The following is a 24708-nucleotide window of genomic DNA, read 5'->3' as shown; positions in this document are numbered from 1 at the left end:
TTAGTATAGGAAAAGGAATGTTAAATCTCTCATTAATTTTAGTGTTGATTACACATTAAAATGATGGTATTTTGGATATACTGCCAAATTAAGTATATTCTTAAAATAAATGCCACCTATTTCTTTTTACTATATTTTAATATGGCTACTAGAAAATTTGCAGTTGCACATGTGCTCACTTTTGCGGTTTGCAGATTTTTATTGGATGGCACTGTGCAAGACCCTGTCCCTACTCCGTAGGCGCTGGGTGGGTCGGTGGGGGGGCAACAGAAACATGTTACAAAAGCAGGCACAAGACATCAGGAATCATGAAGGTGAAATGACCACGACCCTCCCTGTGTCTTTGTCTTTTTACGTTTTTCAGGTTAGCTCTCTACATAGTGCTAATGAGTTCCAGATGTCCAGCTCTGTCCACCTCTTCCTCTGCTCAAACATGGATGCTGTATGTCTACTGCTCAGGGTATTAAGCCAAACTTCCACACAGTAAACTGGGGTTCCTGCCTCCCGAATTGCTCTCTGCAAGCATCCTGCACTCTGGCTTAGGTGAACTCACTTTCTGATCCCCAACCTATTTTCCCATTTCTCTGTGTTTTTTTTTTTTTTTTTTGAGACGGAGTCTTGCTGCAGAGGTTGCAGTGAGCGGAGATCGTGCCACTGCACTCCAGCTTGGCGAAAGAGCAAGACTCCGTATTAAAAAAAAAAAAAAAAGAAAGAAAGAAAAGAAAAAAGAAAGAAAGAGCCAGAGTGGCGGGGTCGAGGGGCACTGAGGTTAGGGAGATTAAACCTGGGCTGGAGGCAGCTTAATGGCCCATCTCTCACCAAGAGAATCTCTCTGACAGGGGTCTTTGTTAGGGTCACAACCCAGAGGATTGTTGATGATTAAGGCTTTGTCCAGCCTGGAATGATGGGGGTTGGGGGCAGCTTGGGTAGATGGCTCACTAAATGAAACAGAACAATGAAAGGAGGCCATCCTTGTCCATCTGTATTATTGAAGACAGCCATAAATGGCCTTACCCCAGAGCGGGCCTCTCACACCTGGAGGGCTGATCTGACCTCTCCAAGACCCCTGCAGCAGGGATTCTGGGATCTATCCGGTAACAAAGGCTCGGAATTTGTAGGCGGGGGCCCAGAGTGCTAAGGGATTATTTTAGCGGGCAGAGGCGGAAGGGGGGTCTGGGGCAGAGAAAGGAAGCAATATTTGTGGGGCATTGCACTTCGGGTTCTCATAGGTTGTAGTCACAAGCTCCTAGCTTTGGAAAACTGCAATAGTTACTAAGAACATTCGGGGCTGTTTGGGTCTAGCGTGGTCAGACGGGTCCGAAACGCCGCAGGACCCACTCAACACCAAGCCATTGTTCTGAGCCACGTGCTAGTGGCGGGTGATACCCCAGTATGGAGGGAGTTGGTGTGAGCCGACTGAAATCTACTTGAAGGTCAAAACGGTGCCTGATGTCCTTTGTGTTCCCCAACTGTTAGCCCAGTGCCGGCCACATGGGAAGCGCACAAACGAAGTCCTCGCGAACTGAACTGAGGGCAGACAAAAGCACGCTCCCTTCTCCACCGCCACGCCGGTCCTACCCAAACCCGCGAGTTATCCGTATTCTCCAGGAATCAGAGAGGCAGGGCCAGAAGAGGGAGGAGGGACGTGACCCAGGAAGAGCAGGGGACCCCCCAGAGCCCGCAGGCGAGGCGGGGTGGGCAAACGGACTTGCGCGCACGCACTTTCCCGCGCGCGGGAATGTCGGGGGAAGGGGGTGGTCTCCAAAAGGGGGAGGGGAAAAGGCAGGGGGCGGGGAGAAGCCGGTCTTTTAAGACTCCGCTGCGGCGGCGAGGGACGAGGAAGAAGCTGAGGAGGCGGCTCCCGCGCTTGCAGAACCGTGCCACCTGCCCGCTCGCTCGCTCGCCGCGCCGCGCTGCCGATCGCCAGCATGCTTCCGAGACTGGGCGGCCCCGCGCTGTCGCTGCCACCGCTGCTGCTGCTGCTGCTGCTGGGTGCGAGTGGCGGCGGCGGCGGGGCGCGCGCCGAGGTGCTGTTCCGCTGCCCACCCTGCACGCCGGAGCGCCTGGCCGCCTGCGGACCCCCGCCGGTCGCGCCGTCCGCCTCGGTGGCGGGAGCCACCCCCGTGCCCTGCGCGGAGCTAGTCCGGGAGCCGGGCTGCGGCTGCTGCTCGGTGTGCGCCCGGCTGGAGGGCGAGGCGTGCGGCGTCTACACCCCGCGCTGCGGCCAGGGGCTGCGCTGCTATCCCCGCCCGGGCTCCGAGCTGCCCCTGCAGGCGCTGGTCATGGGCGCTGGCACTTGTCAGAAGCTCCGGGACGCCGAGAACGGCGCCAGCCCAGAGCAGGTTGCAGGTAACGTGGGCTGGGACAAAGAGTTGGGAGAAACTTGGAGGGTAGCGGGGAGCCCGGCGGGCGGCCGTGATGCAGGGGAGAAGCGTGCGGCCGGACTTCACCGACTGTTGTAGGGGAGGCAGAGCCGAGACCTTGCACCAGATCTATGGGGACTGTGGCGAGCGGGACCCGAAAGTCAGGCCCGGGGAAGGGAACTGGAGTTAGAGCAAGTGGAAGAGCCCTGGAGACTGATTTGGTGGGGATGAGTGGGGAGAGGAAAGACATCCCTGCTGCCATAGTCTTACCCGCGTAGAACCGACCCTGACTTCTATTCTGGAGGAGGGATTTGCTGAGAAGAAGGATGGTTTTCAGATACGTGGGAGTAGGAACTCGAAGCTTATTAGGGGCACTGCTTGAGGATCTAGGGGTCCTGGTGGGATCGCTACTGGGAGGGGGAGGCTGCCGGGCGCCGATGACGCCAGGAACCTTGGAAGAGGAAAGGGAGCTAGGAGGAAGCACCGGCGTCCCAAGGGACCCTTTCTTCTACTGGGGTTGTGAGGTGGTAAGAAAGGACTTGGTACTCTGTAGGATGAGTGGCTTAGGAGAAAAAACGAACACTGATATTTCTCCCTAGGGAACGAGCCGGGCTCTTGCTACCACGTTGAATGGAAAAAATAAAAGGGGAGGCATTTGGTAGGCGAGGGGTCTCCTAACAGCTGAATCCATGTAACTTAAGCCCGATCGCCGGCTGCAGTCCCGGGACGGCGACAGCTTGGCTGTGCAGTTTCGCATCTGGGCCCCAGGTCGAAAGGCGGGAGAAATGTGTTACCACCCCCCACCCCCGCCCCCACCCCTTCCTGTAGGATACAATGGGGACCCGCGATTCTTTGTTCAGGGGCCCTCATCCCTCCCAAAAAGTTATTTGAGGGATACAACGAGGCCCTGACTTTTTTTTTTTTTTTTTTTTTTTTTTAAATTACAAAAGCCTCCTGCCCGAGTGGTGGGAGGAAACTGTAATTTTTTTCTTTCTTTTTGGAGACAGTGGTGAAATGTGTCCACTGCCTGCTGCTGTTTAAAAGGCAAGTGAGTCTTAAGTTTCTCTAACTTGAAAAAGTGAGAACAAGAATGCTTGCTTTTCAGCTTCTGAGGTCTTTGTAAGCCCCCCACCCCCCCCACCTCCCCCCTCTCCAGGCCTGCTATTGTTTTTTCCCTGTTCTCCTTGAGCATGGAATTCGGGGTCAGAGTTGAACTCTTTCTTCTGTTTCTCTGGCACATTTTGCTCTGGAGCACAGAGCAAGTTAGGGCTTCCTCCGAAGGGAGCCCCTCAGTCCCTTTCTTCTCCCTCTGCTTGCTTCCTTCTGCAGTCGGCCTGGAAGTCAACCCTTTCCTCCCGCTTCTCTTAGAAAGTAACAAGAAAAGGAAAGAGGCCCGACGAAGTCTTTTCACTGCGGGGTGGCCGTCCGCCCATCCTGCGTTCCTCCTCATCACCCCTCTGAGGTCCTACGGGGAGGTGCTGTGCGGTTTCTGAGCTGAACTCTGACTAACTAAACATCTTCCTCAGCAGGGTGAACTTTCTGCAAGGCGTCTAAGTTCACAAAATGGTTCGGCTGCTGACTGTTTTAATAAAGTGTGTGATGCCTTTCTTTCCTCAACGTTTTACTATTTTTTTTTTTTTTCCTGCCCTTTGTTCGTCTCACTGTAAGCCTGAAAACCAATTTTCCTACTTCCCAAATCCTTGAAGCCGGTTAGGGTCTTTAGCCAGGAACAGATGCAGCAGATTTTCTCCCATTCATTTTTCCCAGGAGCCTGAAGGGGGGTGAGGGGAGTTGTCCGGGGAGGCCAGGGACAATGGGGTGAGTTCATGGGAAGAATGTCACTCTGGATTTTCTGCCTGCTTATGGGACTCCCTTCCGCCAGCTTGCCCCGGCTGCCTTCTCCCCAGTGCCCAGACGCCTTCCGCATTTTTCTTTTGTTCACCAGCCTGGGAAGAGGGGATTTTTCAGCCGGGGTGGAAGGTGGGGGGCGGGGCTGGAAGCTGAGTGGGCGCACTCAAAAGAAGTGACCAACGTCGGGGTGCCTGAGAAAGAGTCGGGCGGGGGGAGGGGAGCACTCTGGGGAGGAGCCTGGGCTTGCAAGGGTGCAGGAGAAAAAGGGGTCAAAGTTGGAGGCTTTTGTGCGGGCGAGGGTCTTAGGCTGGGGCAGAGACTGGGGTCACTGGATGGAGAGTGCTGCGTCTCAGTTGGGTGGGGTCTGCCCCAGACAGAGATCTTAGCACTGAATCCTTTGCCTCCCACTCCATCTCCCGGCCCCTCTTCTCTTCCCTCCGAAGAATGAGCGCCCCCCTCCAGCCTGCATTCCTCTTTGAGCAGGTTGCTTTTGAGAATTTTAAACATACCCTCTTATTTCGAGGCAGCGAACCTCAGCAGTTCCGGCTTTGCTGTTAGCTCTTTTGTCTCTGTTCCCGGGACTCAGGGGCAGTGTTGCTGGCTTCCTGGGGATGGCAGGGATGCAGGGGTGGGGGTGGGCACATCAGTGGGTGGAAGGAGTGGGTGGTGGTGAGCCTCTATCCCACGGGGACGATGGGCTGGGGCTTGTGGGTTCAAAGAAACTGAGAAATCAGACTGAGGGGAAGGGGTGGCTGAAAAACAGAAAGGAGACCCTGAGATCTGCTTGAAGTTGGGACTCTAAAAGCTTGTGTGTGTTCGGTGGTAGAGTGGACGGAAGTGCCTAGAAATGTCAGGGGCCAAGGAGGGAGCAGGCTTGGGCCAGGGCAGGCCCTTTCAAAATTCAGGCAGGGCTGGACCAGCTCCCCCGCAGTATCTCCCTAGCCTCCTTCCCTACCATGTACAAAGCAGGGGATTATACTGAGGGGCGGGGCCCGCTGCACGTATAAAGGTGCTATAGAAATGTGTAGTCATTCAGAGTCCCAGGACAGACGGGCGGGCCTGGGGAGGCTCTGCATCTACAGTTGCCAGGGAAGAATAAAGGGGGGAAGAGGCGAGCACTGATTTACAGTGGTTCAGTGCAGCTTCAAAAAAAAAAAAAAAAAAAAGCGGGGTGGGGGTGTGGGAGCAATGGGACTTCTGGCTCAGTACTGCTTTGCATCTCGTCTTGCATAAATTTGCATACTGAGTTCAAAGTCGTAAAATAGACCAGGGAAATGAGTGGGATCTACTGTCACTGATGGTTAACACCACTACCTTCCACCTCCCCTCCCCCCATCTGGACAGAGCTCCCAGCACTAGTTCTGCTAAGCAGCGCCACCGCCTGAGTCACCAGTCACCACTGCTCGTGGAAGGAGGAGATGGGGAAGCGCCTGTCTAGGAGACCAAGCAGGGTGTGGCAGTGTGCACGCGGGCCCTGGAGGGGGCCTCTCTGAAGGGGTGGGCTGGAGTTTGAGAAAGCTGCAGAATCCGGGTCTTGTTTGTTTGAAATTTCCCTACTCAGCTTCCACATATGCCCAAAGCATTTACTGCGATAGGTCCCTTTGTGTAAAGGTCGTAATGACCCACTTCTTTAAACAAGATATTTGAGGGTGGTTCGAGAACAGAAAAATTCTATGTAACAATGTTAAGGAATCTGAGAAAAATGAGGCACGGGAAACTCTGGGTTAGAATAGGTGGTATAGCCTAGAAGGAGAGGATAACTTATCTGTTGTATTCCTGAGGGTCTGTCTACATCAGGGCTCTTGGTCAAGTAGACTACCGAGTTTCCTGTCAGGCAGAGGGATGAGAGAGGCTTAGATGGTTCTCATTGCTGGCCTACTTCAGGAATGAACTTTAAGACTTTAAGGCAAATCATTCCTTCAGGCTTGGGGGCCGGGTGTGGTGGTTCACATCTGTAATCCTAGCACTTTGAGAGGCTAAGGCGGGTGGATCACTTGAGGTCGGGAGTTCCAGACCAGCCTGACCAACATGGAGAAACACCATCTCTACTAAAAATACTAAATTAGCTGGGTGTGGTGGGGCATGCCTGTGATCCCAGGTGCTCAAGAGGCTGAGGCAGGAGAATCGCTTCAAGCCAGGAGGTGGAGGTTGCGGCAGTGAACCCAGATCACGCCACTGCACTCCAGCCTGAGCAACAAGATCAAAACTCCATCAAAAAAAAAAAAAAAAAAAAAAAAAAACAATGCCAGGTTGCCTGAAAGTGGGAGCATATCCATTCCCTCATTATCTGACCTTTGAGGGCTGACTTGGAAAGAACTGTTCCCTGGCCCAGTCATCAGGTGGCTTCCAGTTGGTTCTCAGCTGGGCTGTTCATCATCATAGAAAATGGGAGGTACAACTGTTCAATTTTTTTGAGACGGAGTCTCGCTCTGTTGCCCAGCTTGGAGTGCAGTGGTGCGATCTTGGCTCACTGCAACCTCTGCCTCCTGGGTTCAAGTGATTCTCTTTCCTCAGCCTTCCGAGTAGCTGCGAAGTCAGGTATGCACCACCACACCCGGCTAATATTTTAGTAGTTTTAGTAGAGGTGGGGTTTCACCATGTTGGCCAGGCTGGTCTCAAACTCCTGACCTCAAGTGATCCTCCCGCCTTGGCCTCCCAAAGTGCTGGGATGACAGGGTTGAGCCACCGTGCTCGGCCACAGCTGCTCGATTTTTCTGTGAGGAAGTTCTGAAAATTCTGCACCAAAGGGAATGGAGAACAGGTAAATATCTACGATGCTTGGCAGGACTGGCAGGACGGGGCAGGGGGCTGCTGAAAGGAATGAGGGAGGAGCAGAACAGAAAGGGGCTGTGCGGCCATGTCCACGTCTGGCTTTGTTGTTGATCCTTCCCACATTCTAGAACACTCTCCAAAAGAATAAAGCTTAGTTTTTTTTTTTTTTTGAGACTGTGTATCTGGGAATTGTTGTTTTTATTAGTATTAATATGTTTATTTATTTATTTTGAGCTGGGGTTTTACTCTGTCACCCAGGCTGGAGTGCAGTGGTGCAATCTTGGCTCGCTACAACCTCTGCTTCCTGGGTTCAAGTGATTCTCCTCCCTCCGCCTCCCCAGTAGCTGGGATGACACATGCCTGCCACCATTCCTGGCTACTTTTTGTATTTTTAATAGAGATGGGGTTTCACCATGTTCGCCAGGCTAGTCTTGAACTCCTGACCTCAGGGCTCTCAAAGTGCTGGGATTACAGGCCTGAGCCACCAAGCCTGGCCTATTTTTATTTCTTAAGTAATTCAGAATCCAGGGAGTGCACTTCGTCTCAGCCTTTCTCTCTGTGTTCCTGACTCCCTCTCCTGCCTTCTCCATCCTGTCCTCTCGGTCCCTGCAGACCGTTCTTTCCTTTCCCTTCCATGCCTTTTACTCCAGCTCAGCCAGAACACCTGACTGCTTGCTAGGTAGGTGGGCGGGGCTCAAAAACGGGGGCGTGGAAAATACAGTGGTCTCAGCCTTCCTCAGAGATCCATCCAATCAGAGGGACACGATGTAGGTGACTGGAGACTATACTGCTTGAGAAAACCGGAATCCTTAAATGAGGAGGGTGGTTTGACTGGGCTTTGAGGGGAAGGGCCTCTGTAGGCCAGGGAATGGTGATTCTCTCCTAGGGGGGTTAGTACTAGTGCTGCTCCTGCTGAAACCAAGGCATAGAAGAGGGAGATGATGTTGTAATTCATTAGGGAAGCTGGTGACCTGGTCGGCAATATTCTAGACCCCTCTGCTTCTCCTGTCCCTGGCCAGCATTTCGCTGAGATGGCGGGCAGCCCCCAGGAGATTCGTGGTGCTCGCGTCTGTCCTCACCCTGTTATGAACCAGCTTCTGCACCTGCTTTGTCTCCTGTCTTCCACCTCCCTGTGAGGGAGGCTTTTCTACGTCCGTTTCACAGGTGTGGACGCTGAGTGAGTCAGCGGTAAGGAAGTGCCGAGAGGCTCACCTGAGAACCTTCCCACTGCACCCCTCTACTTCCATGGCCAGGCAAGGAGTTGTGCTGTTGGCAGAGAAAAGCGTTTGGCCCTATCAGCCAGAAGTTTTGTTCCTGGACACCTGACACGTGCAGGTGATGTATGGGGCACTTACCTCACAATTGTAAGTAGCCAGCATACAGAGGTCAGTCAAGAGGGACAAAAGGGTCACAGGGTGGGCCTCTCCAGAGAAGAGCTGGTCGGTAGCAGATGATGGTGCGGGCAGCCTGGCCTTTGCTGTCATGTTGACCTGGGTTCCAGTACAGACATGTCTCTGTCTCTCTCATTCTCTCTTTTTTTGAGGTGGAGTCTCACTCTGTTGCCCAGGCTGGAATGCAGTAGCATGATTTCAGCTCATTGCAACCTCTGCCTCCTGGGTTCAAGTGATTCTCCTGCCTCAGCCCCCTAATAGATGGGATTAGAGGCATGTGCCACCATGCCCGCCTAATGTTTGTATTTTTAGTAGAGACAGAGTTTCTCCATGTTGGTCAGGTTGGTCTCGAACTCCCAGCCTCAGGTAATCTACCCACCTTGGCCTCCCAAAGTGCTGGGATTATAAGCGTGAGCCACCTGCTTGGCTAGACCCATCTCTTAATACCAGAGTAGTTAGCCAGGCTCTTCCACCAGTGCCAGTTCCCTGCTGGTAAAATAGCAATGATTTTACCTCTTTCCCAGGGTGTATGTTAGTGCAGCTGTGATGATGGCATGTACCTGGCACATAGTAGGTTCTTGTACATGTTAACTGCCTCCATAATCTTGGCAAGCGATGTCTTCTCCTTGACAGTTAGCTGGCCTTTAAATGAAGGCCAAACTGGAATGGTCAGGCAGGCCACTCTTCTCTGGAGGTTCAAATCCCAGGTGGTCTACCACATACTAATCATCCAAGGTAAGAGATTTCTTCTTGCTAAGCCTCAGTTTTCTTATTTGTAAATCAGAAATTGATAGTACTTCACTGGGTCAACTACGCAGACGTTCGTAAAGATATGAACTACATGTAAAACCTAAGCTCTTGCATTTTGGTAATGATTTACTTGGTTTCTGTCTCTCCACCTGTGAATGAAATATCCATACCTCTCCAACCTGCTTTACCAGGGCTGTAGCAAGGCTGTTTACGGAAAGGGCGGTAAAACTGGACTTCACATGCAAAATAAATGCAGTTGACAGTGTATAAATGGTTGGAGGCCAACAGGCTTGCATTTTTTTTTCTTCGAGATGGAGTCTTGCACTGTTGCCTGGGCTGAAGTGATCTTGGCTCACTGCAACCTCTGCCTCCTAAGTTCAAGCGATTCTCCTGCCTCAGCCTCTCCAGTAGCTGGGATTACAGGTGCCTGCCACCACGCCCCACTAATTTTTTTTTATTTTTAGTAGAGACGGAGTTTCACCATGTTGGCCAGGCTGGTCTCAAACTCCTGACCTCATGATCCACCTGCCTCGGTCTCCCAAAGTGCTGGGGTTACAGATGTGAGCCACCGTGCCCGGCCAGGCTTGCATTTTTAATGGATTAGGTAGGCAGTGCTCTTTGAGGCCCATGTCCTAACATCTAGGGCTGACTTTTTGGTATGGGAGCTTCCCTCTGCAGTGTCTAGAATGGGGGTGGGAGGGACTATGGGAGAATAGAGGTGGCCCCAGAGCTTGGACACCTGGGTTCTCATGCTGACCTTGCTTCTCGTAAGCAGGTAACACAGGGCTGAGTTCCTCCTTGACTCGGCCAGCCAACCTGGGAGACCTAGACTTCTGGCTGTCAGTCTCCAGAGCTCTGGAGAATCTGTGAGGCCACATCTTCGGGTGGGGGAAGGTGCCTTCCAGGGGACGTCTACAAGGATCCAGACTTTAGAATAATAGTATTAAGTATTCACTAATCCAGGTGGTCCTAGCACGTTTAGCACATCTGGCACGCTCAAGGGTATGCAATTGTGCAGTCATCAAAGCCAGTGAGGACCCCCTATGGGACCCATTTCCTGCACCAGGAAAATGGTCCTTTCACATCTCTGAACCTGGGATGCCAGAGTGCACTGAACTTGATCCTGGCAAAGAAATTGGAAGCTTTTTCCACAAAAGTGATATTTTCTTGATATTTCTTGCTCCATTGTCTCTAGAGGTTACTCCTGAGTTGGGGAGGCAGCATCCCATTTTGCAAGGGGCTGAGGGATTTTCCATAGGAATGCTGGGTTAGGGGAGTGTCTTCTGAGTACTGGGGTTCTACCTAATGTCTGATTCCATCTGTGGGACCAAAAAGGCCTCTGAACTGCAGCCTGTCTGTGCACGATGACGCCAAAGACTTTCTTTTCCAATATCGAATGAGGCAAGGCCCCAGGAAAGCAGAGAAGGAGAATGCTTGAGTCTCTGAGGGTCAGAATATACTTACGGTAAAATCAGGACTGGTATTGCCACTGGGAATCCAAGTGGATGGTCACGTTAGACCACAGGCGTCCAATCTTTTGGCTTCCCTGGGCCACTTGGAAGAAAAATTGTCTTGGGCCACACATAAAATACACTAACACTAACCATAGCTGATGAGCTAAAAAAAAATTGCAAAAAAAAAAAAAAATGTCATCATGTTTTAAGAAAGTTTATGAAATTGTGTTGGGCCATGTTCAAAGCCATCCTGGGCTGCAGGTTGGACAAGCTTGCCTTTCATGGAGGGCTTTCATGGTGGAGGCAGGAAAGGAAAAGCCCATTTTACAGGTGGGAGAGTAGGTCCAGAGAAATGTGTCGGTTTTCAGTTCCAGAGTAATTTCACCTGCTCCCACTCTCCATCCTCACAAAGAGCAGGCTGGATGGGATGTCAATTTTTTTTTCTTCTCCTTTAGAATGGTCCGTATCTCCCTATGCCTCTCCTCCTCCTTGGCCACTAACCTCTGACTCTTCCCTCCCCCTTCTCTGCTCACTCCCGTTCCTTAACAAAGCCAGGGAAGATCTGGGCTGGCTCAGCCCCTGGGTGTCAGTCAAGACTCAGAGGGAGACCTTGCTCAGAAAGCCAGCTCTCCCGGAAAGAAATACAGAGCGACTGTAGTCAGGAATTTTTTCCCTTTCCTTTTTCTGTGGGTGGGGGGAGGGACACTTGGCAGGCCTTGAGGCCCTTCTGGCTGCCAGCCCCACATCTCTTCCTGGCTGTTGGGAGGCAGGGCAGGGGTGAAGATTGGGGAGAAGGGGGCAGGGGCTGGCAACCCCCCAGTTGCTGGGCAGAGGAATTGGCCCACAGGCCCTGGTGTAGTTGGCCTCTAGTGAAGCCTGGGGAGGCTTCTAATTAGTGGAGGACGGTGAAGGTGTGGCAGCCTGTGTTCATTCAAGGAACTGAGCTCTCTGAGCCAGGAAGTCAAAGGGAAGAGTGGACTGAGCCCCAGAAGGCCTTGGTAGGTTGGAGGTGGGGGGGAATGGGTGCCTACTCACTGCTCCATCCTATTAGAAGTTGAGAAGAGGGGACATTTCAGCTGGAGGGATTCAGGTTGGATTCCAGGGGTGCAGTCTCATTGGCACTAAGCAAAGGGTGCCACCTCAAAGGGTAAGTGATACAACAGTGATAAACAAAATGGCTTTGTTCTAGACATCGTCCGTTTTTACCAGAACGCTTTTGTTTGTTTGTTTGTTTCATATTGTTACCCCCACCTCCTGCTTCCTGCTCCAGTTCCGTTTTAGCCTCAAGATTCTCTTCACTTGACAAATGAAGATATCAAGGCTACATTCAGGTTCAACTGCCAGGGCAAGCACAGACCAGATTGCTGTCTGGTTCTGTAGAGTCTTCCAGCCCTCCATTCCACCAGACTCACACATGCAGCAAAGCAGTGAATTACATACTGCTTCTTGGAAAAGCTCCTTTTCCCTGGGAGGTAGTAATTAAGGCTTACCTTCTCAAAAATGTTCCTTTATGCAACTCTCTAGGAAGTTTCTTTTAGGTCTATTGTCTTTGCTTCTGGATGGAGGTGCCAAGTTGCCTCCGGATGGTGAATTTGTTTTCTAAAATGCCGGAGGCCAAGAAAAAAAAAATGAAAATGGCAATTCCCTTGTACCCTGTGTCCTGCTCCTATGATTGCCTGATAACACTGGGCAGTTGCTATAGCAACAGTGGCAGGAGGTGTGTTAGGCAGAATAAAGGGGGTGGGGGTGGAACGGGTTGACCGGATCAAAGAGGTCTTTTCGGTTGGGTAGGGCTGCTGACATGACTGATAGCCTCCTTCTGATGCGGGGCGGGGCGGGGGGGGCTCCCATAGAGATGGGGAGGGGAAGAAATGAAGCCCTGGGGCTAAAATGTCTGTCTTGAGTCTTTCCTTAGTGACCAGGTTAACAACCTGGGCTTGATTTTGGCCACTGGTTATGTGACTGTGCAGTTGGCTTCCAACTCTACAGCTCATTTATCAAGTGTGAGAGGGGATAAGAAATTATCAACCTCATGTGCCTGCTCGATAATAAAGTTAAACATGCCAGCCCCATAGCACAGAAACTCAGATAATCAAATGAAGTAGTGCAGGTTTTGATTCTCGCAACGCAGGAGAACGGGAGAATGGCAGACACCTGTTTTTGGATGTTTTCTGATTGGTCATTTCAAGACCCCCTGTTAGCAGGTGTGGCTTATTCCCTTGAGTGTGGCTTACCTGGACAGCTGCCCTTTGCTTTGGCAAGCCTTCAGTGAGTCCAGAGAGGAGTCAGTAGTTGAGGGTTTTCCAGGGGGCAGTCATCACCCTTGATGCCATTGTGCCTTTTGTTCTACCAACTAATGACCAACCATGTCCCATTTGTGCCCTGGAAGTTAGGACTCCCACTTGAGGCTCTGCTGGTTGTCTCTGGTTTAGTTCACTGCTTATAAAACCATGAGAGCATAGCCAAGGAAGCCGATTGAGGTGATACACTATCAGACAAAATTAGTGAACTTGAGTTGAAGATGGAGAAAAGCATGGTGACCTATTTAAAGACACTTATTTATATTCAAGACACTTCTTGTGCTGGTTTGAGAGTGGCCGGCAATTCTGGACATCTTTGCAGGTTTTAAATTTCTTTTTGCATCCTGTGGGTTCAATTAGTCGGGCCTGGAGTATCTGAGAGCAGAGTTATGGGGATAAAGAAGAGAGCAGTAGAAGGGGAGGGTGGTGGGAGAGAGGTTGGTAGGACTCAGCCTTTGCTACACTATGGGAGTGGGGCTGTGGGGTTGCCTCATCGAAACTGAGTTGTTTGAATGTGGGTCTTGGGAGGGGCATGAGTCCTTCCTATCTCATCTCATGGCTCCACTGGCTCACTACCTTTCTTGACTCTTAGCTACTCTTGCTGATATGGGCTCCAGATGGTGAGACAGGCCAGAAGAGCAAGAAAAAGAGTTAATGTAACAGGATACTCTTGGGCAAGTGCTAGATGCCATTCAATAGCTTATGAGTCTGTTTTCATGCTGCCGATAAAGACGTATCTAAGACTAGGCAATTTACAAAAGAAAGAGGCTTAATGGAGGTATGTGGCTGGGAAGGCCTCACAATCATGGCAGAAGTTAAAAGGCATGTCTCACATGGCAGCAGACAGGAGAGCTTCTGCAAGGGAACTCCCTTTATAAAACCATGAGATCTCATGAGACTTACTATCATGAGAATGGCCTGGGAAAGACCCACCCCCATGATTCAGTTACCTCCCGCTGGGTCCCTCCTGTGACATGTAAGAATTGTGGGAGCTACAATTCAAGATGAGATTTGGGTGGCGACACAGCCAAACCATGTCCGACGGTCACCTTTTCTAATGTGTAAACATTCATTGAGTATATGCTGTGTGTCAGCGAGGAGACCTTACTGAAAAAGAAAGTTGTCATACCTCCTGTAATTCATGCTTTTTATGCTTTAGGGAGGCAAGAAAAGTATTTTTAAAAGGTGAATAAAGAAGAAGCCAAGTCTGTAGAGATGTATATACATCCTATGCAAATAAACAGGTAGCTCTTTTAGCCTTTTGACCAAGGCTCTTGGGAAGATCTTGATGTGAAATAATGAAGTCCCTTTATGGTGACTGAAGATACGAAGTGAGGGAATCAAGTGGGGCAGGTTTCTACTTGGAAGAAAAAAGCACAGTGTCTCTTCCTTCCAGAAATGTAAATTGAGCACACAGAATGTTTTCTCTCTCCTGTTCACTAAGGATGGAAAGCTGTATGAAAGCTAAGACCAAATTTATGTCTTCAAGAAGCTTCCATTCTCAGGACGACTAAGAAAGTGCACAGACACTACGGCTTTTTGCCAATGGACTCAGGTGATGGTGCTGTGAAGAAGGTTGGGTCAAATTACTGGAAGACTTTCCCCAGCAGTGCTTTTCTTTTGAAAATTAAAAAAAATATTTATTTGTTTTTTTGAGACCAGGTCTGGCCCTGTCGCTCACGCTGGAAGGCAGTTGCACGATCTCAGCTCACTGTAACCTCCACCTCCCAGGCTCAAGCCATCCTTCCACTTACAGTAGTGCTTTTCATCAGTGTAATCAAATGGCGGCCTTTGGACTCTTGGAGGCTATATTGTTCATCGTTCTTCCTTCTCAAAAGGTTTCTCCTAAGTTATACCAGAGGGAGTCTATGCAGTTTCTTCCCATCTGCAATTTATCACTTGTTTTGTTCTTTCTTATGAAATTCTTAGATGGCTTCTAACTTGGATCTCTCCTGCTTTAGTTTAAGGCTGTCTTCTCTCTGGCTCTGGGGAGGCAGAACAGCTCCCTCCCTCCCCTTGGGTTTTCCTGTCCCTTTGTCACCTCCACCACTCAGCACCCTCTGGCCATGCCAGGATGGGCTTGTCCCTTGAATATCAGTTCTCAGGCCTGAGTCGTCATGATTACTTCGTCCTTCTTACTTCTGTGACCCTCTCCTACTATCTTTGGGTCTTCTTTCTGACTCATTTCCCAGTCCTTCATGGCATAGAGAACTGGCTAGGAGCCCAGGGCCAGGTTTAGTCTGGCAGACAAGTGACCCTGGTGACACAGCACGGGCCAATGAGTGGTGGGAAGTCTGCTATCCCACTATTGTTTGGTCCTCTTCCAACCGGTAGGGCTTCAGGGACACATGAGGTTACTGATAGCTCTGCTTGATGAGGAAGGTGAGGGGTGGATGACGTTAAGAGGTGACTTTTTTTTGAGACCGAGTCTCGCTCTGTTGCTCAGACTGGAGTTGGTGGTGCCATCTCAGCTCACTGGAGCCTTCACCTCCCAGGTTCAAGTGATTCTCCTGCCTCAACCTCCCAAGTAGCTGGGACAACAGGCATGTGCCACCATGCCTGGCTAGTTTTTATATTTTATTAGAGACGGAGTTTCACCATATTGGCTAGGCTGGTCTTGAACTCATGACCTCATGATCCGCCCACCTCGGCCTCCCAAAGTGCTGGGATTACTGGCGTGAGCCAGTGCGCCTGGCACTTAGTGGTGACTTTTTTAAAAGAAGATTTAAAAAATGCAGAAAAGTGCTAAGAACAATGTAGTAACACCAGTCTACCACCCAGAACCGTGAGTGGTTGATATATTGTCCACTAGCATGCAGTACTTAGTGTTTATCTTAGCTAAGCAGATTTGCATATATATGTTAGATGACTAATATGCCTATGTTTGCATATATTTCATCTGTATGCATATATATGATAAATGACTAATATTGTCTAAATTGTTTTGTGAAAATAAATTGAAAATGTACATAAAGGTTTTATTTTTCCTCTTAACATTAGATTTCTGAGATCTAATGTTGGCATGCATGGGTCAGAGATGTTCTTTTTAACTGCCATACAGTGTTCCTTTGTATTACCCTACTGATTTTATTTCTCCATTCACACGTTGAAAGACTTTTGGATCTGGTTGCTTATAGTGTTTTTACAACCACTGATGATGCTGTAATGAACATTTTTGTCCATGTGTCCCTATGCACATGGAGAGAGAAGTAGAATTGCTGGGTCAGGCACATTCTTCCCATTCCCATAGTCCCTGTCCAAGTTTGAATCAAAGCACACTCTACTCACTTGGGCCTCAGCAACCGGGTCACCTTGCCAGGTTTCCGATGGCTTTCGTTGAACCCGAGGAGAAATGTTTGGGACCCACGGAAAGGAATGAAAGCTGATAGTGCTCTTTGGCATCTTGATATCAATTTCTCTGGCTCTTCAAGGGTAGCTTGGCTCATGGTGCCCCAGAGACCTTGGCTGAATTTGAGCATGTTGTTGTTTTCCCAAACTGTCTGTCTCAGCCCTGACCCTCTCCAGGTCTTTGCAATTCCAGGAATGACCCTCATGTTTATACAGCAGCCCTTTGGAGACTGTACAGGGAGGGAGGCTCTGGAGAGGCCATGCTGTTTCTGCTCACCCAGGGGGGAACCCGAGATGAGATGGCAGCATGAGGGCATGCTCTAGAAACCTCCATGATGCCCGGTCAGGAAAGGCCCCTCTGTGTGTATCCAAACATGCTTATATGTCTGTTTACAAACCCATGAGTGCATGAGCTCACAAGGCTGTGTCTCTGCAAAACACGTACGAGACCACATCTCTTAAAAAGAAGTGGCATTGTTCTCTCCTCACCAAGAAGTTCTTAGGGAAACTCAGACAGAACAGAGAAAATGCCAGAGCTTGAGAGGAGAGCGATCATTCAACATACAGACTCCTTAGCCCTTGCCTCTGAATTTCTGGGGCTGGGGTCTAAGGCTGTATTTTTAGCAAGCCTTTCAGCTTCCCAAGTGCTGGGATTACAGGCATGAGCCACCCTGCCCGGCCATCACACATTTTTTTTCTAAAGCCTGGTTTTGCTCACAATGAGAGTTTGAGGGGCAACAATATCATGTCCTGTTTAACAGCAGCTAGCATTTTAGCAGAATTGTTAATGTCATTTTTCAGACTTGAGACATTAGCTCAGAGAGGTTAAAGGTTCTGACTCGTGAGTGAATCCCAAGGGGCAGCACTGGCATTCAGGGTTCTTGACTGCTGGTTTTCATTGCTCGTTCCAGTTTGTTAAGGAATCGTCCACTGCTATAGATGTTAGTGGAGTCATCTAGATAGCAGGGGGAGGAGAATGGTGGTTAGTTTTTATCCTGTTGCTCAACATATGTCAAGGCTAAGTGCCTTTTGGGATAAATTAACAAAGACGGAGCCACGTGAATTTTCTGCCCGGCCAGGGTTGAACCAGGAAGCAGCGGCAGCCAGCCCTCATTCCCCTGGCCCATTACTCAGAATCAACTTTTGAAGGTCTTGAAATGCACCTGTTGCAAGAGGTGAGTTCACTGGAGGAATGATAGGTTCAGGATTGGCTTGGATCATCTCTGTGATACCCCTCTTCCCCAACCCTGCTCTTAGATTTCAAGATAATCATGAGGTAGGAGGAGAAGACTGGAAAATGGTAAGGGTTTCTTTGGAATAAAGAAAAGAAGAAAGAAAGGAGACATATAGAGCCGTTAGGAAGATGTGTGAGCGTTCTAGAGAAAAGGTCTCATTTCCTCACCAGGTCTGGGTAAAGACCAATGCCACACCCTCCAAGCAGACGGGACTGGCGAGTTACTTTTAGATTCCTGGGGCTTAGGTTCCTAAGAGAGCTTTAAGGTCTCTCATAGATCAGGAATCACCAATTTCCAAATAGAGCACTGAGGTCAGAGCAGTACACTAGGAGAAAATGAGGTTCTATGGGAGTCCATTTCTGTCGAACATAGGGTTTGATTTGTTGAGTAAGATCATTGCTACAACCAACAGGATTACATTGGAAAAATGGGCTGTGCCAAAATTCAGTCTGAACACCTGGGTATGAATGCATAGAAGTGAACAATAAAGGCTCCTTGGGCTGTCAATTTTCCAGCTGCTCTCCTGGCTAAATTAGTAAGGGTGGGCCAAAAGACAATGTAGGGAGGGACCCCATGGCAATTGTGAAGCACTGCTGATAATGGCAGAGAGGTTGTGTTTGCTCCTGTGAATTCAGATGGAAGTCCATCCAGGCTCAGGTTTGCCATCTGTAAAATGGGACAATGATCCATTTCTTCTCATCCCATCTGCCTTACCTCCAGCTCTCCTTCAGGGGTCGAAAGGTATGGCAGTCTACCCAAGGCGGTGGGGGGAGTTCTCCCCTGCCCTTCAAGCCCCCCACTAATGGCCCTGGGGTTGTCTGTCATCTCCCTGACTTCACAGAAGGAAGGTTGAGCTTTTCCAAAGAGAAGTCCTTTGCTTCTGTGTTGACCCATTTCCCCAGGTGCTATGTAGGGGAGAAGAGCCAAAGCTTACTATCCATAGGGAAAAGTCTCTTCAGGAGCCTTGGTGATTCCTGTCAACCATTTCTAAGCCCATGAACCTTTTCCATTGATGTCATTCGGGTTGCTAAGAACCATTTCTTATAGTGCCCTTTGCACCATAGCCCATGGAGTTGCATACATAAGTGGTTGCTTAATATTATTCTGAACTTAACTCTCTTAGGCAGAAAAAAAATACAAGTTGGTATTTTTGTTCTGAGGGCAAATTCCATCTCTAGTTGGAGTTCGACATCTGGAATGTTTTCCTGTGGATTGTTCCTGTAGCCTATAAGAGGATATATGAGAAAAACTTGGTAATGTGCGATGATGCCTGTGTCTGACTGAGGGTGTTGGCGGTGGGGGGGGGGTGCTATGTGGGTACTTCCTGTTGGGCAGGAAATGGAAGTGGCTAAGTGCTAATCCCATGTGCACCTACTGTGTGCCAGGCCCTCACTGTAGATGCAGGCAGTGTCTCTTTGGATCCTCCCAGTGGCCCGCTGGAGGTGCACACTGTCTGTCCTCTTCTTACAGATGAACAGTGGAAGCTCAGAGAGCTTAAGGAACTTGTTTGGTGCTGCAGAGCTCAGTGATAAAATCTGGAATTCCAACTCAGGCCGTTAGACATTGGGGTTTGAATCTTTTTGGCTGGGAACGGTAAAAAGGAATGAAGGCTCTTCTCAGCCCACAATGCTTTGTGATCTCTGCCAGGTCAACTCTTTCATTTCCCTTCCCTGGGCTTCCACTTCAAGGTGGGTGGAGTTCAGATCTGGCCACTAGATTTGAGTCCAGAAGCCTGTTCCGGAGAAAGAAGCAGATGCTGACGCATGGTCTTGTTAAACCATCTTTCAAAGACCTTGCGTCAGCAAACCAGGCCCCTGGATTTCTTCATCTTATTGGCATGTTTGTTGGCAGTGCTGAGATCAATAAAGAAATGGAATGAAACATACCCTTGAATCCAGGTGGCCTCTGTGAGGGTGGACAAACTTGACCTTCACCTCAGAGAGGTTGGGACATCTCAGGACAGGAAACCAACTTTGTCCTCTTGGAGGAACACTGCCCAGTTGGCCTCTGCTTTCTGGGACCTGGAGCCAGGGTTGCACATGGGCCCTGGACTGTCTCTGTGGGCCCTTCTGTAAAAAGATGTATTTTTAAAATTTAAAAATGATTGTTTTTAGTTTTTGAGACAGGCTCTCACTCTGTCACCCAGGCTGGAGTGCAGTGGTGTGATCATGGCTCACTGCAGCCTCTGACCCCTGGGCTCAAGTGATCTAATCACCAAAACCTTCCAGGTAGCTGGGACCACAGGCGTGTACCACCATGCCTGGCTGTTTTTTAATTTTTAGCAGAGACAAGGTGATATTGTTAGGCTTGATGTCCCCACCCAAATCTTGACTTGTAGTTGCCACAATCCCTGCATGTCAAGGGAGAGGCCAGGAGGAGGCAATTGAATCATGGGGGTGGGTCCCCCATGTCGTTCTCATGATAGTGAGTTCTCATGAGATCTGATGGTTTTATAAGGGGCTCTTTCCCCCTTCGCTTGGCACTTCTTCCTGCCACGTTGTAAAGAAGGTGCCTGCTTCCCTGTTGCCTTCTGCCGTGATTGTACGTTTCCTCAGGCCTCACCAGCCATGCTGAATTATGAGCTAATTAAACCTCTTTTCTTTGTAAATTACCCAGTCTCAGGCAGTTCTTTATAGCTGAATGGAAATGGACTAATAAGGCCGAGCATGGTGGCTCATGCCTGTAATCCCAGCACTTTGGGAGGCTGAGGTGGGCAGATCACACATGGCCAGGAGTTCGACACCAGCTGGCCAACATGGTGAAACCCCGCCTCTCCTAAAAATATAAAAATCAGTGCTCGCTTCGGCAGCACATATACTAAAATTGGAACGATACAGAGAAGATTAGCATGGCCCCTGCACAAGGATGACATGCACATTCGTGAAGGGTTCCATATTTTTTTTAAATTAAAAAAAATGTATACATATATAAATTAGCCAAGCATGGTGGTGCACACCTGTAGTCCCAGCTACTCGGAAGGCGGAGGCAGGAGAATTGCTCAAACCTGGGAGGTGAAGGTTGCAGTGAGTGGAGATTGTGCCACGGCACTCTAGCCTGGGTGACAGCACGAGACTCTGTCTCAAGAAACAAAACACAAAAAACCATATTTTATAGTTGGTTTAATAAATGTAAATGTATTAATGTTATATATTAAGACTTTTTGACCTAAAAGTTAATTTTTTTTCTGATGTTAATAGAAATAAAAACATGTTCTAGGCACTGTGCCTGCAGAGCCTAATGGATAAGTTGGCCTTGCCTGGAGCCTTCAGGCCCAAATGCACATTTGTCTATGTGTGCCTCTCTTTCTTCAAATGTGTTTCCAGAGATTGCAGAGGGCCTTCTGAGGATTAATGTTGGGTTGACCTCTGGGACGCAGCCAAGGGATGCTTCTTTGGCCACTGTCTGGTACAAGAGGGCCTAGTGAAGAGGGAGCTACAGGCTAAAAAGTCCTCTGAAATGCCCAGGAAAGACCCTGCGCCCTGCGCTCAGTAAGCTGCTCAGGGCTGCAGGTGGAAGGGTAGCGGAGGGGTCTTAGCTCTGGATGTGGAATACAGTAAAAGTAGATTTGCTTTATGTGGGGCCTGGAGTCATTTCAGCATTGAGCTGTCAACCTTCAGGCCTCGGGCTAAATGCCTGACTCCAGGACAGTGATTCCCACCCTAGGCCATTTTGCCTCTCAGGGGCCATTTGGCAATGAATGAAGATAGATTTTCTGTTCCAACCTGGGGAGAGTGCCACTGGTTGGGTAGAGGCCAGGAATCTACGTAAATGGGTTCGCCCCCTGCAGCAAAGACTTCTCTGGCTAACGATTAGTAGTGCTGAGGTGGAGACCCCCATCCCAGAGGATGTTCCAGGCACTGGGTTTGGGTGAGCAGAGCCTTCCCGGAAGTTCCTGGATAGAGTTACACATGAGCTGCTTTTCCCTTCTCCAACCAGACAACATGTTACTGTACTGTAGCTGTAATAGAGACCGGCTGCCTTCACCCAAGCCACTTCCCAGAAGGGCACAGCCAGGTGTTTCTGAGCGTCACAGACTTCATGTCTGCAGAGTGGAGAGTTCCAGAAATGGTGGCAGGCTGCTGTCCCAGCAGACTCCCAGAGCTTGCGTCTTTAACACCCTCTGAGCAGAGTGCGGTGTGGAGGTCTCCAGACATCCTTCCTGCCTCTGTGGGTACAAACCTGGGCAGGGTGTGGTGAGCAGGATGATGCCAAGGGTGTTGTCAGCTACCAAGAGCTTGGGAGAGGGAGACTGGAGGGTCCCACTTCATTTTGTCTTTCTCATTTTGATCCTGAGTAGCTGGGATGGAGGCAAAGGCTCTTCTCTATGTCCTGATGCAGGGCAGGGTGGGAGTGGGGGGACTTTCTAGCCACTCTGCTCTCCTCCTGTGTTTTTGGTCTGCAGAGGAAAGGGACAGGGAGCCTGAGATGGTCCCACCCAGGTCCAGGGACATGGAAGCCTGTCTGGGAAGGACTGGGGCGGAGGCAGGGAAACTGGGGATGAGTTCGTTCGCTGTGTGGGTGTCTGTGATGTGTTAGAGGTTTTCTCTGGCCTTTCTCTTTCACCATTTTGTTCCTGACCTCTGGGGTCCATCCGAAGAGGGAAGAGGGGCTCTCCTCCATGGGTGCTCCCCACAACGCCAACCATCTAGGAGGTTGTGGACCTGGTGGCACTGAAGAGATCTGTGCCGCATGATGGGGTCACTCAGTGTCCCTGTTGTTGGGAACCTGGCAGGCAGCTGAGTTGGGGGACTCCCTCAGCCTGCTTCTCTGGGCCCCTGCGTGTCTGCTGCTCTCCACGTGGAAGAGCACAGAGGCAAAGCAGGATGGATGAGGAAAGCTGTGGGCTAGTGGCTGGGTCTGATTAGACATGGTGGAGCAGGACTCCCATCCAGCCTGGAGGCACTCACTAAATCCGCCTTTTCCTGCCAGTGGTGCCGGGCTGCCGGGCTGCTGGAACAATTTAATCTGTGCTGGCTTCATTTATGGTACAACCCAGGCTCCCCAGAGCCCCTGTGGGAATACCCATTCGCGATAAAATAATTTTCCAGGTGTCAGAGGTTTATACATTTAAATATTTAAATTCTTCTGAAGTTCAACGATTTTGGATAAAAGTCTTTTCAACTATGAATAGGTAAGATTTTAATTCCTTCCCCTTTTGATGTCCCAAGTCGATCAGCATCAACATAATTCTTGTTTGGGGCTCTAAGACATGGGTATCCCCAGGGGTCACTGAGGGGCGCGGCGTTCATCATTTGCCATGCACAAAATGTACTCGGAGTTGGCGTGTTTGGTTTTCCCAGGGTCCTCCGTCCTCTCTGCCATTTGATCCTTCTTGCTACTGTCCACATGCATTCCTTCTTTCTCCCTTTAATTTTGTTGACTTTCTTCTGCTGCAGCCTTGGAAACCAGACGTCCAGAAGCCAGGCTTCCTGGAACAGCATAGTTGTGAACTGTCAAGGTTCCTCACGGGATGCTTCTCCCCTCATTTTGGGTGGAAAATGCCAACATTTAAACATGCCCAGCCATGGTGACAGCTATTAGGATGTTCACAGCTTATTTTCCTTTGTTTCCCGGTTCTTGGTTGGGTTCCATGCTGCTGAAGTGGCAGATAACTGGGGCATTCTTTATCGTCATCATCAAAGTAATAACCACTGGCAACATGGATATAGAATTTCTGTGCTCTGAGTCGTCTTTTACTTAGTTTTTGAGACAGAGTCTTGCTCTGTTGCCCAGGCTGGAGTACAATAGCGGGATCTCGGCTCACTGCAACCTCTGCCTCCAGGGTTCAAGCAATTGTCCTGTCTCACTCTCCCAAGTAGCTGGGATTACAGGTGCGTGCCACCATGCCCAGCCAACTTTTTGTTTTGTTGTTTTTGAGACAGAGTCTTACTCTATTGCCACGCTGGAGTGCAGTGGTGCAATCCCAGCTCACTCCAGCCTCCACCTCCTGCGTTCAAGCAGTTCGCCTGCCTCAGCCTCCTGGGTAGCTGGGACCACAGGCGTGTGCCACCACGCCTGGCTAATTTTTGTATTTTTAGTAGAGACTGGGTTTCACCTTGTTAGCCAGGATGGTCTTGATCTCTACCTCGTGATCTGCCTGTCTTGACCTCCCAAAATGCTGGGATTACAGGCGTGAGCCACCATACCTGGCCAATTTTTTGTATTTTCAGCAGAGGGGGTTTTGCCATGTTGGCCAGGCTGGTCTTGAACTCCTGACCTCAAGTGATCCACCTGCCTCGGCCTCCCAAAGTGCTGGGATTACAGGCATTGAGCCACTGTACCCAGCCTAAGTTGTCTTTTAACTGCTTTACATACTCTCAATGACAAAAGAACTGTTATTATCCAGCAACTTACAGTTAAGAAGGTAGAGGCACAGAGATGGTCTGTGCAGGGGAGAACACGTGCACCTGATACAGCAAATGGCAGAACTGGGATTTAACCTGACTGCACCCCCGTAACCAGTGCTGCTACCCTGGTGATGGCGTGCTGGCTTCTAAAGGATGCTACTGGATAGCAAGTGAAAACTGACTAGTTATCAGGCTTGGAGGGAGGGAAAGGGACGGGACAAACCTCCATCAAATGTTCCGTATGCTGGGGTCTATGTTGGACATGCCCTGGCAGCAGGTGCTGCTGGAGTGCTAGCACCTGGTCCCGTCTGTGTCACGGAAGAGGTGCCCTCTCCCTTAGTTGGTGAGTGAGTGAATAACCTTGTATAGAATTACTTTAAGTTATTCCTTTGTGTTTTCAGGGCTGTAAGTTTTTGAAGGTCCATTAATGGGGAAGAGAAAATGTGCAAGATAGGTTGAAAAACACCCCGTCTGCACCCACCCAGATCTTGTTGGGACCTGCAGGAGAGCAGCTCTGGGTGGCATGGTCCGGATCTGTTTCCTTTGCTGTGTCTCTAGGGGGCTGGGGCCAGGGCCGGGTGGTTTGAGGCCCCTGCCCTTCTGGAGCTTGCCCGGGCTTGTCTCCCAGTTACAGCTCTGCCGTTCGATTCAGATCCTCTCTGCCTCCCTTGGCTGAACGTGCCTCAGCCAGAATGAGACCGTGGCAGGCTGAAGCTGCTTTCAAGACCTCTTTGACATGGGCTGTGCACACAGAAGGTCAAAGAAAGTCTGAGGAGACTTTCTGGATGCTTCTTGGACACGCAAAGCCCTGCAGTCAGCTGAGGCTATGAAGTTGAAGGAGTCATACATAGTTCCTATTCTTGGGGTTTGCAATGTCATGGGGTTGAGGTGGACAGA

At 49.9% G+C, this 24708-nt stretch overlaps 1 protein-coding gene and 1 non-coding gene across 3 annotated transcripts in view; both read left to right on the top strand.

The window, feature by feature from the left end:
* Positions 1–1812: 1812 nt before the first annotated feature.
* IGFBP2 (insulin like growth factor binding protein 2) overlaps positions 1813–24708 on the top strand; it is a 28211-nt gene continuing 5315 nt past the window's right edge. Inside the window, exon 1 of one of the 2 annotated variants that reach the window (XM_074399053.1) lies at positions 1813–2349. In XM_074399053.1, coding sequence (XP_074255154.1) covers positions 1929–2349 — 421 coding nt within the window. In that variant the 5' untranslated portion in view covers positions 1813–1928. The remainder of the gene's footprint in view (positions 2350–24708) is intronic. The other variant, XM_003925726.4, reaches the window with a different exon arrangement.
* Positions 20258–20364, top strand: LOC120364377 (U6 spliceosomal RNA). The gene has a single exon (XR_005579639.2). It is a non-coding gene; the product is annotated as a U6 spliceosomal RNA (small nuclear RNA).

Source organism: Saimiri boliviensis, chromosome 5, assembly GCF_048565385.1.
Source record: "Saimiri boliviensis isolate mSaiBol1 chromosome 5, mSaiBol1.pri, whole genome shotgun sequence".
NCBI classification, from domain to species: Eukaryota; Metazoa; Chordata; class Mammalia; order Primates; family Cebidae; genus Saimiri; species Saimiri boliviensis.
This window is presented reverse-complemented; position numbering and strand designations above follow the sequence as displayed.